The sequence below is a fragment of the Gambusia affinis genome, linkage group LG23 (genome assembly GCF_019740435.1).
Source record: "Gambusia affinis linkage group LG23, SWU_Gaff_1.0, whole genome shotgun sequence".
Lineage (NCBI taxonomy): Eukaryota > Metazoa > Chordata > Actinopteri > Cyprinodontiformes > Poeciliidae > Gambusia > Gambusia affinis.
In genome coordinates this window covers 14,841,759-14,861,297 of record NC_057890.1, presented here as the reverse complement: position 1 = coordinate 14,861,297, position 19,539 = coordinate 14,841,759, and the positions used below count along the sequence as shown (strand labels likewise).

Below are 19,539 nucleotides of genomic sequence, written 5' to 3'. Positions count from 1 at the left end.
TGCCATCCCTGGATGAAATCAACACAAAAAGCCTTCATTTATTCCAATTTTTATGTTCTTTAGGAACATTTCTGTTCCTGATTTTTATTTTTTTTTTCTTTCCACTCTTGTCAAGACTTCTTCAGGGAAATGAAGTAAAAATCCCTACTTCGGCAGATTCCCTAGGAATATTGTCTGGAAGAACCCTGTAAAAAACATTTATAGCAAAACATTTAGGCCCAAAAAATGCAAGTTGTTTCTGCCAATTTCAGACAGAAAGCCTCGGATGGTTTAGCCAAACTGAAAAACTGTATTTCAAACTGAATGCTAATCAGCAGTCAGGTGATTTGTACTTGTGTATAAATCCAAAGGAAAATGGAGACATTTCTGAGGATATGCAAAAAAAACAAATCTGTCCTTGACCATATTACAATCCTTTTTATTAGCACATCATCAGCATTTCATTATCTTAATACTAATGATGTTCAAGGTTTCCCCCAGAAAATTTGCTAAGCCTGGTGGTTGGGTGCTAAGGCAGTCATTCATCCAGCGGCTCGTCGTGTTTTTGAGTTTAAAAAATGTTTAAAGTTGACAGGAAATTTGAAAATATCGCTTATAATCATGTTTTTGAAAGATTGGAATATTAACACCTGAACATCAACAATAAAGTCTTAAAAAAATGCAAACATTTGGAAAAGACTTAAATAAATAAGCAATGTTTAGCCTGGTGGGGGCTTAATAAAGCCTGGTGGCCCGCCAGGCTTATAATACATTGGGGGAAACACTGATGTTGTATTACGTACCTTGAAATAGAGGTTATGCTCATGTTCTCACTAAAACCAGGAAGATAGAGCACATAACACCAGTTTTAAAGTCCCTCCACTGGCTCCCTGTCGCTCAAAGAATAGACTTTAAAATACTGTTGTTAGTTTATAAATCACTGAATGGTTTAGCACCACAATACATTAAAGATCTGCTGCTGTTGTATCAACCTTCCAGAACCTCTCAGGTCTTCTGGTTCTGGTTCTGCTCTGCATCCCCAGAACCAGAAACAAACGAGGAAAAGCAGCATTCAGCATCTATGCACCAAAAATCTGGAACAAACTTCCAGAAAACTGTAAAACAGCTGAAACACTGACTTCCTTTAAATCTCAACTAAAAACCCACTTGTTTAGAGTTGTATTCAAAACGTAATCAATTGCAAATGTATTGACGGAATCTGACTATGTTGTGTTTTTGATGTTGATTCTATGTTGCATTGTGTTTTGTGTTTGATTTGGTGTAAAGCACTTTGAAATGCCTTGCTGCTGAAATGTGCTATACAAATAAAATTTGATCGATTGATTGATTGATTACTCATTATCCCAATTATCTTTACCTATAAAGCAAGGAAAGCTGCATGTACACCAAATAAGGAGAGCAGGAGTCTTTACCAACCAATGTTCTGGTGGAGCCTAAACGTAAAGTCAGTTGTGTAAATGCTGCTTCCATTTAGAGTGTGTTTGCATCGGCCTGAACCAGACTATGACTGACATGATTCTATGATCTCATTTTCTGATTTAAATGTAGGTTAAACTTAAACATGCTGGCTCAAAGCTTTAGGTTATGTCTATAGATTGTGTGTGGATTCAGTCGCTGCATCTGTTTTAAACATCTTTGATGGAGGAGTGTAAGCATTGTCTGGAACAAACTGGTTGGCAGAAAGCCAGGAGGAAACGACACACAGCATGGTTTCACCATCTCTATAGGAAACTGGAAACACACACATTGTCATAGAGTCCTTATTCATTCTTATGTTAATGAATAATGCAATGCCATTGGATCTAGATCCATTATTTTTCCTAGAAATTATACTGCTTCCCCTTCAATGAGCCAGTTTGATTAAGAGTTGCACATCTGCAGCACAGCTGGAAGTAGGCTGCAGATGGAAGGAGGCTTGTGAGACTGGGAGATGAACTTTTCAGCATGTGGGCAAGTAATCCTATCCTCGTATTTATTTTTTAGGATTTCTACTCCTCTCAGTCCAGCTGCTTGATATTAAAACCTAAACTCTGCAAGAGAGACGGAGAGACTCTAGTTTAACGTGGGAGGAAAGTGATAAGATAAATAATGTTTGGTTGTTTTTGGCTGCAGATCAAGATTTTTTGTATTTTCATTCATGTTTAATTTGTTTTAGCCACATTCTTTAAGAACATTTTTAAAGTGATTCAAAAGTGTGGAACCTTCCTAATTCACATAAAAAGTCTGTGGTTGGATGTTCCCTCCATGTTTTTAAAACCTGATTTTATCTGATTCTAGTTAATCTGGTCCTGGATCTCTGTGACTGTCTGGTTTCAACAAGTTTGTTCCTTCATTCAGTTACTCTCAGATGTTTACGCTGTTCTCATCAGGGCAGAATACACTTTGGGTTCCTTTGAGGTGGATTTAACAGAAGCAGGATGGTGTGTGTGTGTGTGTGTGTGTGTGTGTGTGTGTTACAGTCAAAACAAGCTCAACAACAATAGAGGCCTGATGTCACTGATAAATAAGGATGTTTCAGGCTCTGGTTACAGAAAAAGTACCTGCTGAAGGAGTAGTTCTGATCTGAAAGCTGATGAGCTGAAGCATCTGTGTTGATAATAAATTCACACATTTCCAGCGTTTTTTGTTGGGGGTTTTTAGTTGTTGGATCATTGGAAATGTTTTGAAATGTGGAAGGTCAAAAATGTCAGCAGGGATTTTGGTACCAGGCGTTAATGGAGGCTAACCTGCTCAGGAATGTGAGTGGTGTGTATCGCTCAGTCTCCACTCACTGCGGGCGTCTGGACTCCGTCATCAATCACAGTCCCCCCATCCAGACCCCTGTTTGGATAGCTTGAGTGGTGGGATCTCTTAGTTTCGGGTCAGAAAATCACTAATTTATTGTGATTGATGCAAATACAAAAGGAAAAGAATTAGGAATGATATTTTGTTTAATTTTGATACAAATTTAACGATTTGATTTGGGTGCATTTAGTTTTGTAGGGAGATAAATGTACACATGTAATTGCTGAAAAACTGTTCTCGTAATTATTGATCAGTTTTAGGGCTGCCAATATTTGGAAAACACGCTTTCACCCGGTAGATGGTGTCCAGTGGTTGCTATGGAGACTTAATGATCCCAACAGGCCACCAGTTTCTGTATAGTTGCTCTTTCAGGTGGTGGCCGGATAAACTTGGGTTCTTTTCCATTCTTGTATTTCACAGTTTGAAATTATTGATCTGACAGTAAATGCTGACAGGTTTGGATATGTATTCTCTTAATTTAATCGAATGTTTTCTTGTTTATCCCATTTTGAAGAGTCGCCAAAAGAAATCTGCTTTTCTGTCATGTGATCCTTATAACCCAGGGGGAAAATGAAGTCTAATCAACTTTAATAAACAGTTAAATAGACTTCACCAGAAAGTCTGACAGATTTTCAGCTAAAATCTTATTTTCTGTAAAAATTGCATCACGTGTCATGTCTTAATTGATTTAGCAAAAGTAATGTAAACAAGCTTCTTCTCTGTGTCAGGTTATCGTTATAATGGTACCATTATCTTATTTAAAACTTTTTTTTTTTTGCCAAGACAAGCTATTGGTTCCTTCCTTCTGTTTAGGAGTCTTTGTGTCACACTTTATTTATACCCTAAGGGAACACAAAGTCATGGAAATTGGATTAAAGGTTCCTAGACACTAATCAACGGACGTTGGAAATTAGAACAGCTCTTAAGTTATTTTATGGGAACCGGAACCGTCACCACGAGCTGTGATGTCAATGTGGGGTATTTCTTCACCCTCACATGGGTCCCAGTAGTGGTTGAGGGGCTGAACGTGGGAACTTTATGCTACAGAGATGGCTGCTTATTGGAGTTCAGTTTTCCAGGATATTATCCTGGAATTACTTCCATGTGGGCTATTAAGAGTCTATCTGTACAATGCTAAAGGGGATTTCTCATGAAACTCAGAAAACCATTTTCTTTTTCTGAAGACAACCCTGACTTTGCCTTAGAGCTGATTAAATTTCATCTTTACTAATCTGTTCACCATGTCGAATCAGAGCAACGGGATATTTTATTTTCAGTATTCATTTATTATTAGACTGTAGGTTTCTCTCAACAGCTAAATACATAAACCTCCTGCCTTGAGAATGAATGATTCCCATTAAACTACGGAAATACTTCAGTAAGATGTCCGTCTGAGGGACTCCTTAACCTGAACTCCTCAGGGCATCGTTAAAGTTAAATAGAAAAGCAAGTTGTTTTCTGCTATTGCTCAGTAATTCGTTTGCTGTGGATCTAAATCACCTTGAACAGCATTTTGAAAGAGATTCCTGCCTTTTTTCTTTGCCTGTGTGCTTAAAGGAAGCCCTAAAAGTTCATACATTGAGGTTATTGGTTTAATTACACTCCCAATCCTCATTTGGTACCCTGAGGGTTCTGACCCGGTGACCCCAGAGATGGAGGAAATGAAGCCGAGCCGCTGCTCCAGCCCCCTTCCTCCCTCCTGTTGCGTCCTGGCGCTGTGCGTACTTCACACAGTCTCCATTTCTGCAAATCACATTTTGCTGGAAGTGATGAGTGGCTCACTTTAGCTACAGAAAGACATGTGATACGTGTTGAGCAGTCATGGGGATGCTGTCCAGCTTTGTTATGGAGGTTTGAGATGCCGATCATGCCAACGCTGCAAGACTGGAGACCCCTGGGAGAATAGTACTTTTATTCCTGATGGCGGCACCGGAAACGGAGCCTGCTGGGTAATAAATCCTGGAGTGGAGATCACTTTGCTTTTGTCTCTGAGGCTGAAAGGACTGCAGGGTTAATTTGAAGCAGTTTTGGAGAAGAATGTGACCCTGTACCAAGCTGACGTACAATTCCTGATAATGCAATTTCTCTTTTTATTTAATGTAAATTAAGAAAAAGAATACATCTACTCATTGCAAATCAACATAACGGTCTTGTTTCTCATAATCAGCTCAGCAAAATTGTTAGATTTTCTCATGGATTTGCTTCATGCTGCAGTTAAGATTACAGTTTTGAGGAGTTCATGTGAGTAATTTGCTCATTATTCTCCCCCCACTCGACGGAAGTGGCTCGTCTTTCCTGTTTTTCCTGGCGTAGCGGCTCAAAACATCCTTCTGAACGAGTTCCAGTCTGTATTCTCACAGTGTTGCTGAGGCCTGACATGGTATAGCGGAGCGCTCTCATTTTCACGCGCTGATTACTGATATACAGGACTGCAGATTTGTGGTTGTTGTTTAGCAGAGATCTGTAGAAACTGTAATTGCTGCTGTGGTTTTGGGTTTTAATTAAGAACAGCTGGGTAAATGCCTCTCTGGGCAATTTTTCAAGTGTTTTTCTGTTAATTTGGATGATTATGGCTGATAGTTAATGAAAACTCAAAATTCAGTTTCACAGAGAATAACACAAAAATCCTCTTTACTTTACTTGTTGCTGGTGCAGCAGTGGCTTAACACGGCAGGATGTGACGGTTTTAGCTGCTGAACACATTTTTTTCTTTTGTTTAATTTTTCATAAATATTCCTGCACATAACTCTCTAAACAGTCAGCGTTTTCATCAGTCAGCTTTTAAAAGCTTAACTCCCTTGAGGAAGATTGCAGTGACTATCTAACTAGACAGTCCTTCCCTATGACTGTGCATGGCTGCAACATAAAAATCATTTTTATATTGGGCTAATGTAATATTTAAGTGTTTAGATAAATTGAGCTATGGATTTTCATTACTTGATAGCTTTATATATCAAAAATAAACCTACATATTGCTTGAAATATACCACTGTGTGTAATGAATCTAAGTTTTAATGTATAAAACATTTACTGAAGTCACTGAACATTTTCATATTTTGATTTATTGTTGTCCACCTGTTGTTGTTTGGCCCTACTTAGCTGCTACTTAGTTGTTTGAATTGGATAAAGTTATTTATCAAAATTTAACTTTTTGTAAAGCAAATTTGACTTGACGCTGCAGGGCAACCAGACCCGCCCGACCGCTTGCTGACGCTTCCAGAAGATGAACTCTCACTATACTTTTCCTTTTATTCTTACATTTATTATCAGGTCACATCTGTTTCTAAAGCTGAAAATTGCATTTGTTAGGTTGCTGGTTTGAAGCTGAGCTTAAATCTTCCCCTCTTCCTCTTTCAGATTCGTTGAACAGAAGATGATGTCAGACGCCAGTGAGATGTTGGCGGCGGCCCTGGAGCAGATGGATGGGATCATTGCAGGTAACCCCTCTAAACACGAGCTTTTATTTAAGTGGGCAGAACTTGCTATGGGTCTGCTCCCATCTGGAAGACGTTAAACTGCAGCCTGCAAAGGCCACTCTGGTTAGCTGTAACTCGTTGTCCTCCTACTTCTCCTACGTTTGCTTGAATAATGAGTTTGTGAAAATGGGGGCGTTTTGAATTCGTCTGAAACTGCCTCTGGATCCCCGCATCACTGCACGAGAGAGATTACAGGAAGTTTCCGCATTGGTGGAAGCTGATGACTATTCAAGCTCTGGGTTTGGAATATCAACTTTTGGCTCTTGCTCGGTTTACTTCCACTGCTGCAGATGAGAGGACCAGCCTGCAGATTTACAGTCCCCACTTTTCCGCTGATGTGTGTAATTATAGCGCTGACCTTTACAATGGGAGCACGACGGCTGATCACATGACACCCACCGGTCTCTCCCGTTTCCGCAGAAACCGCAGCCATCATCGAGCTTCACCTCCTCGCTGCTGTGATTGTCTGAATATTTTAGTATTCATTTGTTTATTCGGCTCCCTTGTTGTTAATCTGGGAGATCTTGATTACAGCTGACATTTAAGACGGATGACAGATGGCATGGAGCCGACAGAGGTGCATGATGGGAACATTGTGTGTTCTGGTAAAGTCATAAGGCTGATGCATATGAAGCAGACAGAATTAGAAACAATGGAGAAAATTGATTATTTGCTTTATACTGGTTGATGGATTCTGAAGTAAGAATATAATGAACAATAATTATGAAGCTTAAGCTGTAATTTTAGTTGCTCATTTAAGAAAAGGGTGATATTGCTTGTCGCAATAAATCAATTAATCACATGATCAATTTAAACTCAATAATTTCCATTTTAATGATTTATCGTTTTTCTCCTTTTCCACCAAAAACTGGATGACAAAAATCTTCAATCTGATGCTTTGCCACTTTTTTATTTTTTATTTTTTTGAAAGATAGTTTTGTTTATACAGATGTTATTATTGATTTTATTTATTTATGTTGTTTTATTTATATTGGATATTTAAAGTATCTTCCAGTTACAGTGTTAAATGTTCATTAGAATTTAAAGTTTATTGATCTTTGATAATGGGTTCTTGCATTATTGTTATTTTGCCATTATTCCCTTTATATTACTTGAAAACAATCTCGAGCAATAATATTATCGTTTATCGCAATAACATCTGTGGGCAAAATTTGGCCTAAATATTACTATTCATTTGCCATTTCCTACCCCAACTTGCAATTAACAAAACGGTCATTTGAGATTTTAAAGCTTTTTTTCTCCTGTTTTACCAAAGACTTGATGCACTGTAGTGGAAACATTTCTAGGAATTTCCTCTATTGGCTAAAATGAGGATAAAATAATCATAAAATGCAAATGGATTGCATTCTGATTGATGGTTGAAATGTCACAAAGTGAAAAGAAATTTAAGGTAATGGATACTATGTTAGTGTAAGCAGTACAGGATCATATCTTATGTGAAGATAAGCTGTAATATACTTGCAAAAGCAAACAAAAAATGTATCGCACCTTAAAGAAAACTGATGGCAAGAGTCAGAACTGAAAAAAACAAAATTAAACTGATTCATTTGAATTAGCTTTAACCCCAAGATAGTAATGTTTTCAAATTCAAATGAAGCCACTGGTCATCTTAGCGTTGAATCTCTTTTTATCTCAATTGGAAATGCAGAGCTATATTGTTTTAGTAAAGTTCAAGCCTTTCTCTGCATTTGCCATCATTTAAATGCAGTTTTAGTCAGAGAGCTCTTTAAAGGAAACCATTCAGATTAACAGGGACACAACAAAGCTTGTTAACTGCATCATGTGACGTGGGTTTAATGGACATGAGGCTGTTCTCCACTTTGTTACCTTATAAAATCGGCACATTTTGGAAACAGAAGTAAAAACCCAGTTGCGTAAAAAGTTTTATTTCTTTATCATCTGCTCTCTCCTCCCACAGATTAACACTAAAATTGTTCTGTCATAAATCTTTCTGAAAAGTTAGAGTGCAGCTTTACTGCGTCTGGGAACACATTTGATTCTCATTTAGGGTTTTCACCCCGATTTCAATTACTTCTAGTTCTGTCATCGCTTTGACTTTTTCTTTTCTGACTCATCAGAAGTAAATTTAGCCTGCCTCTAAACTCTTCTGTCTGCTCCTGAAGGCTCCAAGGCCATTGATTACTCCAACGGGTTGTTTGACTGCCAGTCGCCCACGTCTCCCTTCCTGGGCGGCTTCCGCGTGCTTCACCTGCTGGAGGACCTCAGAGCCGCGCTGGAGCTGATGGACAACGAGGAGCGGGACAACCTGCGCTGTCAGATCCCAGATTCCACCGCAGAGGGGCTGGCAGAGTGGCTGCACGGACGGACAGTAAGAGAAGGAGAAGGATTTTTACGACCTGGAGGCGTCCTAAGCTCTAATTGATGTCTGCGTTTTAACCACTGTAGCCACTTCATTCCCACTGACTCAGTGAAAGATGGAGTGGTTTCAGCCGCTGTCGTCACAGAGACCTGACTGGTTCTGATGTAACACGGAGGAGGAAAGATGAATAATGTCTTACAGAGACTGTAGCGTTCTGATTCGATATGGAAATGTATTAATTTAAAGTAAATTGTCAGACCCAGATAAGTAACCAAAAATAAAGTGTAAAAAAATTTGCATTGGCACACAGCAGTGGCCAAAACGCAATGTATGGATTAAAATAATTTGTCTCTTTAAAAATGGAGTCAAGCAAGAAAGAATTATGAAGCAGAACATGTATAAATATTTATTTTTCTGCAAGAGGAGGATGCTTGACATCATGACTTGACAATCAGTGCAGTAATGTTTTTTTTTTTTTTTAAACCACTAGAGGTGAGCATCACGGTTTAATATCGCCATTATCTTCATTACTCACTCTAATTTGTGTCACCAAACATGCAGAACGGGTGAAGTTCAGGCATTTGATCATCAGGTTTCTCTGATTATCAATAAAATAAGAGGTTTGAGGACCAACTTTGCCAGGACAGTGCCAGTAGTTTCCACCTACTGGTTCATCCAGCCTTTTGCTTCTTATCCATCTGTTTGTCCTTTCCTCCTTCTTCAAACTTTACTTCAATGTTCCATATTTAAATCCTGATCTACTTTCATGTTTCCACTCTGAAAATGGTCGGAAATACGATGGAGAACTTTGTAATAACTTTGAATTTTGGCCTGAAAACCAAGTTGGAACTTTGATTGTTAATCAAATGTATAAAACAGCTGAAGAATTTGGTTCTTATTGAATTTGGATTTGAGTCAAAACCCAGGAATCTTAATCATTTGCATTTAATCATTTTCCCTGAAAACATTAAGATGAGACCTCCGATTCATCATTGAAAGACTCGCCTTGGTGTACCAAACCATTTGGAGAATTTCCACAAGTTAATTTACTGTCAGCTTTAATTGCATATTTAACTAAATTCCTACATTTATGGCATTTTTTTATTTCTTTGTTTAGATACCATACTGAATGATTCACAGCGGCCTGAAACATGCAATCAAAGAATCCTCAGAGGTTTTTTATTGGCCAAAATCTTAGCAAGTCATCCTATTTGCTGTGGGCTGAGAGGAAGGCAGAATAAATAAAGACAGTGCATTCATCTCAGCATAGGAATCTCACCATTGTGTTCATATGACTCCAGGTGTCAGACCATTACTGAGATTCTGTTTTTGTTTTCTTTTTGTAAACTGCTATTTTGATTGCTGCATTTCAGGCCTTTAGTTGTGGCCTACAATGATTAAAAAATTAACAAATTTATGCTCTTTCTAAAATAATTATGCCCTAGATATTCACCCATTCTTTGTTGATTCCTATGAAACATGAATTCTGGCTTCCTTTGTGACAAACGGTAGAAATGATGGCCTGTTCTGTTTCTTTCAGACCAACGTCCACGGCTCTGAGGCCGTCTACCAAGAACGTCTTTCACGGCTGGAGAGTGACAAAGAGTGTCTTGTTCTGCAGGTTTGTGAAGAACAAAAAACGTCCATTCATTGCTGCAAAACACAACAATTGCTAATAAGTATCCAATTTGGTTTGATTGTATAAATTTACTGTGTAGTTAGCTGAGCCAAGAAGGGCATTGTTTACGTTTTCTGGTGGGAAAGGGGCAAAATTTTAGATGTCTGTACAAATGTAGGCATGAAATACTTAAAAGAGACAAAAATTGAACTATTATAGTGGTAATAATAGATATTATTTCTAGTTTCTATGCATGGAGTAATGGTATACTGGCTCAATATGAAAGGTACTGGAGAAAAATACACTACCACAATAATTATATCCTTCATTTATTCCGTCATTTGTTAATCTTTCTGCAAATATGTAAAAAAAAAAATCAAGTCCGTAAAGTTTTCATTCATACCATAAGGCTTAGAAGGTCTGTTGTTTTGTTTTATTTATCTCTATAATGTAGAGTTTTCATTAGCCTAATCATAATGCACATTTAAACAGGAAACACATTATTGTGGTTCTCCAATTTCCCAGTGTCGCATAAACTTCTAATTGTTTTATTCTTTGTTTTCACTGCAAAAACACCAAATCTCACCAAGTATTTTAGTTCTTAATACTGATGAAAAAGTACCAGTTACAATGGCAGTTGAATTTATTATAACAAGACAATTTTCCCATTTTATAAGTGTAATGATCTGCCAATGGAAATAGAACTTTTTCATCAATATTGAAGAATGATTTACTTTGAACAATATATCTTGCTGAAAAGGTAGTTGTAAGTTAGTTTTTCTCATTTGAAGTGTATTAAGATATTTGCACTAAAAATTAGACTAAAAATACTTGACAAGATTGTGTGTTTTTGCAGTGTTTCTGCAAATAAACAAGTTTTTTCTGTTTGCTGCTCTAGGATTTGCTAGAACTGCTTAAACGGTTCATTAGATTGCAAATCTGTTTTAGGGTTCTTAATATTGGGATTAAGTCAGGTTAAGCTCCATAATTTTAAAACTTTAAACGTCCTAATTTAAAGTTGTCATTCCTGCAGGTCAGTGTGTTGACAGACCAGGTGGAGGTGCAGGGAGAAAAGATCCGGGACTTGGATAAAAGTCTGGAGCTTCATCGGGAGAAGCTGAATGCTGCAGAGGAGCTGCTTCAGCAGGTGAGGCCGCTGCCGTCATTAAATGTAGAAGACTGGAAATGAAAGCCTTTACTGTTTTAGAAAAGGCTGCGCTGCTTTACTGACCATCCGTGCTGATCCTCAGGAGCTGCTAAACCGGACGGCGTTGGAGACCCAGAAGCTGGAGCTGATGACCGAGGTGTCGAGTCTGAAGCTGAAGTTGGCCACTTTGGAGAGAGATCACAGGGGCAACGAAGTAAGACGCCCCCCCCCCATCCGCTCTTTGAAAATGTACTTTTAGTGGCTGTGAAATGGAGCAGATATCTTTTGAAGTTGCACCTGCGCTATGAATCCTGGCGGCTGTCCAGTCCGTTCAGTCATTGTTTTTAGAGCCACAAAGTCCGTCTCGCTCGGCTTGAGGACTCGGATCTGTCATGTGGCGTTGGTTGAACTTTTTTAGGGGGTCACAAAGGAGGCCCAAACTCCCTTCTTACTCGAGCAGCTGTTTCCTGATAGAATCCCCCCGCCCACTCAGATTTCAGCTTCCCAGAGTAAAAGTAAGAGTTTCCATCGTCTCCTTTTACTGCCTGGGATTGAATACGTGGATTTTTTTAAGACTCTAAAAGCACAAAGGGCACATAGACGATTATTCATCTATGAATGTTTATTTTTCTTTCCATCACCACTTTAAATTAAACTCCTACAATCATCATGTTGAATTACCTGGCAGACACACATTGCATGGAATAGCTCGCTCATATCGTTGCCATAAAAAGGCAGATTTGTTCACGTCAGCAACACAAGCGAGAAAAAAGTTGTCAAAAATCTGACTAAAATCAAAAGGTCTTAAACTTCAGTTGGTGAAACTTGTAGAAACAGGCTTACAGATAGAAACTACTGATCAGCCTCAAACCCTGGCTGTAGTGACGGACCTGCATGTTCAGAGACAGATAAAGACAGTTTCAAAGTCAGCCTTGTAAAGTTGCCTTTAATTAATAACTGGAGCATAGATTTATTCTAGTCCAACCTTCACTTACTACTTTATTTTGCCACTCCAGTTTTTCTGGGTTTTTTTTTAAATCATGTAGGGGTTGGGGACCACTGATGTAAAGCATTTTGAACTACTGTATTGCTAAAATATGCAAAACAAATAAACATTAACTGCTGTGCTAAAATCCATTCTAGTTAGAAATAAAACTGAAAATTGTTTTTTCTGCCAGGAAAAAGTTTCAGAATTCTGGTTTGAAAACTTAAGTTTCATGTCACTCCTTTGTACCTCTTTTTATGTTTGTTTTATTGCTTAATACTAAAATCAAACTTCTCTAAATAGTATCTGCATGTGGTGCTTTGTGTCTGTTTATTAATAATTTCATCTTTATTTTCCCTCCTTAGGGTTTGTACCAGGAAGTGACAGACCTGAGGTTCAGGCTGACGGACATGGAGAATGAAAGACTTCAGTGTGAGAGGAAACTTAAAGGAGCCAAAGTGAGTGTTTGTTTCTAACAACCATAACTTACTCCCATCTAATCATCTCTGCTTATTATTTTGTTCCTGAGCTCTTAACTTTGCTCCTGATTTTCATCTTTCATTTTGTTAATGTCTTTCTGCAACCTGCTTACCTTTTAAGCATCCAAAGTGGAACTCAAAGCGCTTCACTGGAGATGAGGTGAAGGTTTAATCTCCAGCCTGTTTCTTCTTCCTAAAAGCTCCTACTTCTCACCTGCTGAACACTGCTTTCCTGACTTTCATCACACTTTTGTAAGTGCCTCGATGAGTGCCGCTTGAGTTTTCTGAACATTAATCTTCTGAGGAGAAGTAATTCTTTAGCATCTTCAATTTTCTGCATGTTTTACCAGTTTGATACAGTGAATTGCATAAGTTTGCACTGAATGCTGTCGGAATCACAGATTAAAATACTAACTTATCCACTTTTCATACGTGTGATTCTAACTCGGTTAATTGAAGGGCTGATTTCTGGACAGTTTTTAAGAAAAATGTATACAAGCTGAACATGTTGCTGTCCTGCCTCGGTCTCTGAGTCAGAAACGATGAAAAATGGAACAAACCGCCTGGTTCATGTCTTTTCAGATGTGACTCTTTTTCAAGTTCCTGTTGCTGCAGTTTGAATCATTTTGACCATGACTCTGTTCAGGAGGAGATGCAGGATCTGCAGAGGCATCTGGAGGAGCAAGACCATGAGCTGAGGAGGCTGAGGGGAGAGACCCACAACAATATCGCAGGGGTGGAAAGAGGTGTGAAATGTTTTCACAACAATCTGAATTCCTTGTTTCTTTTCTCATTTTCTCCGCTTGAAAAAAAAAAATTCTTACAGCCACAGCATACACAGAGTGTCATCAATTTTCTGTATTAATTACAGTTAAACTAATTTCATGTCTTGCTGTGAATTGGTCCGAACACATCGCTCCGTTTCTCTTTCCACTCTCAGCTGATTTTATCTTATCCCTGCACTTTTTAAGATGAAATCAAGCAAATTGTGTCTCTGTAGGTTTTTCTCTGTGCCTACTGCTTTGGAAAATATTCCTCAAGATTCATTTGAACATCAAAAGGATTTTTTTTTTATTCCCTGGAGTTGGTGAACATTTTTGTTTACATGTTGAACTGACGTAAAGTCCTGAAGGAATTCTCTAGTTGACTCCTCCAGAATTTTGCGATTGTTTCTGAGATTTTTTTTTCTTTCTTTTTTTTTGCAGTCAAAATCACTGATTTTGTGGGACTACTATAAAAACATTTGCAAGGAATTTTACTATCTGTTTTCCTCATTAAAACCCCTTCCAAATTATTGATATAGAGGAAGAAATGTGACAGGCGGCCATGTAGTAGAAAGAAGAAATACTGCCACCTGCAGGTGGGAGTTGGCAGTTACTTAAACTCGATGTTTTCGACAAACAATTATCCATTAATGTGAAAACATTCATGAGGGAGGGACTTCCTTGTTCAATATCAGTTAAAGTTACCAGTTTATGGAGCAACTAAGAAATATTTGTCAACATTTGAGAAGGGAGATGTTTCCCAGTCCTTCTATTTATTTATGAATCCATCCAGTGACTTAATTTAAAATTCAAAAATACTTTATTGATCCCAAAAGGAAATTAAATGTTGTCGTAACTGATATTCGTTCAAATCCCTCAACGAGTTATTGTAATGAATCTTGTAGCAGTATGTATTGCAGTGAATTTAAGGAAGCCCTCTGACTGAAGACACTGGTTTCTTTGGAAAATATTTCTCAAGATTCATTTGAACATCAAAAGCATTTTTTTTTATTCCCTGGAGTTGGTGAACATTTTTGTTTACATGTTGAACTGACGTAAAGTCCTGAAGGAATTCTCTAGTCGACTCCTCCAGAATTTTACGATTGTTTCTGAGATTTTTTTTTCCTCTTCACAATACTTTTTTTTTTTTTTTTCCTCTTTACAATACTCATGAAGAGGATTGTCAGGGTTGTAAATGTGTATACATTTATTTTTATGAAGAATCATTATTTTATTTATCCAGCTGCTCATATATGTCATATCTAAATGGTGAACTTTGAGAGTTATACTTTAAAAAGTGGACCAAAAGAACTGGTTAGTCTGGAAACTCGAGACTGGAAAGATTTGACTGACTGGTCCAGGCTTTTAGCACCAACAAGCTGAAATAAGAACCCTGCTGCCCTGCAACCTGAGTCCCTGTTGACTTCATTATTTCTTGTTTTTATTGGCTCCTTGAAAGCCACACGGAGTTGGAGCTTAAATTCCAGAACAAAACTTTAGTTTTTTTATCTTTCCAGATACAGAGATGGTGAAAATGAAGAGCGTGTTGGAGCTGCTGACGTCAGAGAACGATGAGAAGGTACAGAGCAGCATGTCAGCAGCTGCTCCAGCCTCCCAGATGCGTCATCGCTAAATAATTGTTTCTGTCTGCAGGAGAGAAGGATTAAAGAGCTGGAGGAATCACTGACGAAGTGCAGGAGAGTACAGGAGCTGGTCAGAGGTGAGAGGGTGGTTCACTCTGCAAATATTACTCATAAAGTGCAAACAAACCCACCATGATGTTGGACCCAATCAGTAAAACTATATTTGACTGCCGAGCTTTTTTCTTTGAGATTTTTAGAGCCTTAAGGATGACTAAGCTCTGAAAGGAGATGATAGCTGTCTTTGTGGTTCGGTGCATGACTGTATGCACTGCTCTCTCACAGAGAAGCTGAAAGAAGACGACTACGCTGATATAACAGATGATCCCTCGCTTTCTCTGTCCATGGAGGTGGATCAGGTCACCCTGGAGCTTGAGGGGGAGGCAGGAAGGAGCTGTGATGAGGTAAACACAACTCTGTCCAAACAGCTGACACAGGATGAACCCCAGACTGGAAACTTCCTTTAGAAAAGCTCCAACCTCGGCCTCCCACTCTGAAATGGTCTCCCTGAAGAGTTCAGAGCTTCTGTTATGAATTAATCAATTTTTTCTCCTGTTTTTTCAGTCCATACCATGCATAGCTGTGCTCTCTGAAATGAATGAACTGGACAGAGAACGACAGCTGCAGGCAGCACAAAGGTAAACTAATTTAAGACATAAATTGTCTGAACTTTACTGCTCCCTTCCTTATTATTATTATTATTAATTTGTCCTGTTTTCTTGTCCATTTGCTTTGGAACATTTTTGAGTCCTTATGCTTTGGGACATGTTAAGTTTCACTGTTTTAGCAGCGTTAGTCATTCACGACTTGAACATAATGAGCCAACGGAACCATCTTTACATTTCATCGAACGGCCAGCAGGGGGCAACTACTCTTGAAAGTCTGAAAATGTTGACAAGTTGATGATCTTTTAATGATTAGAAATGGTTATTAGACTATATTTATTATAATAAATATTAGAAATATTTATTATAAGACAGTAGTTTCTGTTTTTCTTATATACTAACTTGACAAGAATTTAGATGAGTCATTTGATAAACAACCATTTTTGTATTTAAGTTAATACAAAAGCTATCGTTTTAAAATCTTTTTTTTAAGTAAACCTCAGTTTTATTTTGGGTTAGTGTTGCACATAAAATCCCAATAAATTCAAGTTTTTAGTTGTTAGACAAGTAAATGTTTAAAATTGCATGAGGAGTGAAAACTTTTGCAGTTACCTCTTGTTTTCCCAACCTTGTGGTTAACTCAACTGAAACACTATGAAGTCATTCGGTTGAGTTTGCACCAGCAGCAAAAACCATGTGATTTTACGTGAACTGATTGTTTATGTGAGCCCACTAGCAGAACCCGTTTGTCCTAATGAAATGTTTGCATCCTCACTCTGGTTATTTCTGTAATTTTCTATTTAAAAAAAATTAGCAAATGAAACATGGTCACCATCTTTAGATTTTTTCTAAATATGGAGAAAATCTAAATCTGCACATAAACCTTAAGGAAGTTAAGAACAAAACTAGTTGAGTATAAAAGCAGTTTGTGTTTCTTATTCACCGTAGCTCAGTTGTCCTTGTAGAAAGTAGAACTTGATCCTTGGTGCTGCGTTTTCCTTCAGTTCCGATTTGCTGGTTTTTCAGTAGATGTTTGAACAACATGTTTATGTTGTTTCTGACTGCCGTTTGAATTTTATTTTCAGCTCCTCAGATGATTCACATGGTGACGGTTCAGCTGTAACTGGCAGCACTGAGCAGGTAGAACCACCTGAACAGCATAAAGTGCTATATATCTATAATTTATTTAAAGATAAATATTTTATTGAGCTTTGATTCTCCAGCTGTCCTGTAAGTACCTCTGCTGCCATCTAGTTGTTGTTTTTTTTTTTTCTTTTAGGTTAAGAACAAATCAGGAACTGCTTCCTCTTCTAAGGGGAACACAAGTGACGGAAATTTTGGCAGTAAGAAAGTTCGTGCTTCATTTGGCCGTGGCTTTTTTAAGCTGCGTGGCGGCAAACAAATGGCCAGCTCACCAAACCTGGGTGAGCAGAGCATTTTTTTTTTTTTTATCACTTTTATGGTTTCTTAACTGATACTGTACCTGGAGTACCACTGAATGCACGTAGTGTCATTTTTCATTAAGAATGAGACCTAAAATTGATTCTGCAGTGATGATAGAGACATCATATTGTTTTTTTATTTACATGACAGCAAATCAGTTGAAGAAATCCCCAGTATTTTGCAAAAGTCGGAACAAAATGCATGTATTTAAATGTTATTTTGTGAGGTTAAATGAAACAAACTCTGATCTTGTGTACCTTGCTTTATCTTTGACAGCTGAGACTGAACGTAAAGGCACAGATCACCTCGACCTCGCTGGGGTTCCTCCACAGAAACCCTGCGATGCGGCTCCTCTTCCGTCGTCTCCAGAAACCAAGAAGAAGTCAAGCGGGTTCAGGAAATTCTTTGGCAGGTAAAGCATGGTGTATAGAGTGATCTTTGGTTGGACTCAGAGTTTGTATGTTTAAACATGCATCTGTTGCAGGTTAAAGAGAAGCCACTCCACCTCGTTTAACCTGGACGATGGCGCTGAGACGGAGTTCAGGAGGGGCGGGGTCAGAGCCACGGCCGGGCCTCGGCTCGGCTGGTCACGCGACTCAAAACACAAGTAAGTTGAGATTTGCAATAACTACTTATACCAACTGTTTGATCTGAGCCAGTAATTAACCTGTCAGTATTTATTTTTATACATATCTGCTTTCTGTTGGCATATCTTCTGTTCTCAATTCGTTTTACTTCACATGTACATTTAACACTCAGCTACAACAGTAAATTAATAACTCAGGAAAAAGTCAAATTAGGTCTAAAATAAATCAGAGAAGTCGAAGCTAATTAAACCTATTAAATACTTTTTACAATTTGTGGAAAAATAAAAAATTCTGTACTTTTATTGATGTCATTTAGTTACCTTATAGCTAACTAATGCTACATTAACACTGCAGGCTTTAATGCTCAACTCCTACTTTTTTTATTAAATCAGATTGTGTCCAAATATATGCAACTTGTATGTGAACTGCAAACAACCTGAAAGTGTGCCACATGTGCAGTAGAGGGCGCAGTAGTGCCAAATGTAGCGAGCGCCATGAAGAAGAAGTGTCAGGAACTGCAGAAGTAAACGGGGAAACTAATAGTGGAGCGTATCTTATGATTTTTAGAACTGTTATCAGACCAGAGACGGCACATTAACAATTTAATCCTCATTAATGTCCGCCATGGTTGTTGTTTTTCTTCCTGTTTGCATAAATCAGGACACAAAATAGTGACGTTTGTTTAGCATGAATGATGTTCATTCAGGCGAAAGCGTTACAAACTCATTTTAGTTTATTTCTGACATCATGCCATACGTATCCAGCTCTAATAGATTAAAAATAAAGTAATAAGGTGGTAAACAAAAAGACCCAAATGACGTAAATTATTTATTATAGAATCGGAAATCATTTAACATCTAAAGACCTGTTTTTTCACTTTGTCTATTTATTTTTTAATCTTAATCATTGTCCCCATCTGCGCCATTTTGTGTGAATAATGGTTTTGATTTAGTTTGCTGATAATGGATGGGTTTTCCTGCTGAAATGACTAACCGAGTCGTGTGTCTGTGTTCAGGGCCGTTGACGTTCCTTTCTCTCGGTGGAGGAAAGAGGATGTTTGTGCCTGGCTACAGGAGCAGGGCCTCGGCTTGTACTCAGCTCAGGGTCAGAACTGGGTCAAATCGGGACAAACGTTACTGCAGGCATCACAACATGACCTGGAGAAGGTGGGAGTAGTTTTCTGTTCACAAATTACAACTTGACTTGTTTAGTAAGGTTTAGAATCACACTGATGTAAGATTCATGTATTTTATTCATTTATTAGGAGATAAACAGGATGTGATTCTCTTTAAGTAGATTTACTCTGAAACTCTTCCTGTTTTCCCTGTTAGGAGTTGGGAATGAAGCTGCCTCTCCACAGGAAGAAGCTGCAGCTTGCCCTGCAGGCTCTTGGCTCAGAAGGCGATGACCTTCAGGGCAAACTGGACCACAACTGGGTCACCAGTGAGTGACTGGGTTTCAGAGCAGACAGAGCAGACCTGCTGTCTCCAGCAGCGGGTTTAGTTTCTGATGTTTTCTTTTTCAGGATGGCTGGATGACATCGGCCTCCCACAGTACAAGAGCAACTTCGATGAAGCCCGAGTTGATGGACGTATGTTGCACTACATGACGGTGGTGAGCTGGGAGCTTTTTACAAGGTTCTCAACAAGTTTAGATAATAGAAAAATGTT

At 38.3% G+C, this 19,539-nt stretch overlaps 1 protein-coding gene across 2 annotated transcripts in view; it reads left to right on the top strand.

Annotated features, from left to right (window-relative positions):
• LOC122826304 (liprin-beta-1-like) overlaps window positions 1-19,539 on the top strand; it is a 107,061-nt gene that overhangs the window by 85,637 nt on the left and 1,885 nt on the right. Inside the window, exons 6-24 of one of the 2 annotated variants that reach the window (XM_044108001.1) lie at window positions 6,142-6,221; window positions 8,405-8,610; window positions 10,142-10,222; window positions 11,253-11,366; window positions 11,470-11,580; window positions 12,717-12,809; window positions 12,952-12,990; window positions 13,477-13,576; window positions 15,112-15,173; window positions 15,248-15,314; window positions 15,520-15,638; window positions 15,799-15,872; window positions 16,925-16,979; window positions 17,119-17,263; window positions 17,559-17,694; window positions 17,767-17,889; window positions 18,885-19,035; window positions 19,201-19,312; window positions 19,395-19,483. In XM_044108001.1, the coding sequence (XP_043963936.1) occupies window positions 6,142-6,221; window positions 8,405-8,610; window positions 10,142-10,222; window positions 11,253-11,366; window positions 11,470-11,580; window positions 12,717-12,809; window positions 12,952-12,990; window positions 13,477-13,576; window positions 15,112-15,173; window positions 15,248-15,314; window positions 15,520-15,638; window positions 15,799-15,872; window positions 16,925-16,979; window positions 17,119-17,263; window positions 17,559-17,694; window positions 17,767-17,889; window positions 18,885-19,035; window positions 19,201-19,312; window positions 19,395-19,483 (1,957 nt within the window). The remainder of the gene's footprint in view (window positions 1-6,141; window positions 6,222-8,404; window positions 8,611-10,141; window positions 10,223-11,252; window positions 11,367-11,469; window positions 11,581-12,716; window positions 12,810-12,951; window positions 12,991-13,476; window positions 13,577-15,111; window positions 15,174-15,247; window positions 15,315-15,519; window positions 15,639-15,798; window positions 15,873-16,924; window positions 16,980-17,118; window positions 17,264-17,558; window positions 17,695-17,766; window positions 17,890-18,884; window positions 19,036-19,200; window positions 19,313-19,394; window positions 19,484-19,539) is intronic. The other variant, XM_044108002.1, reaches the window with a different exon arrangement.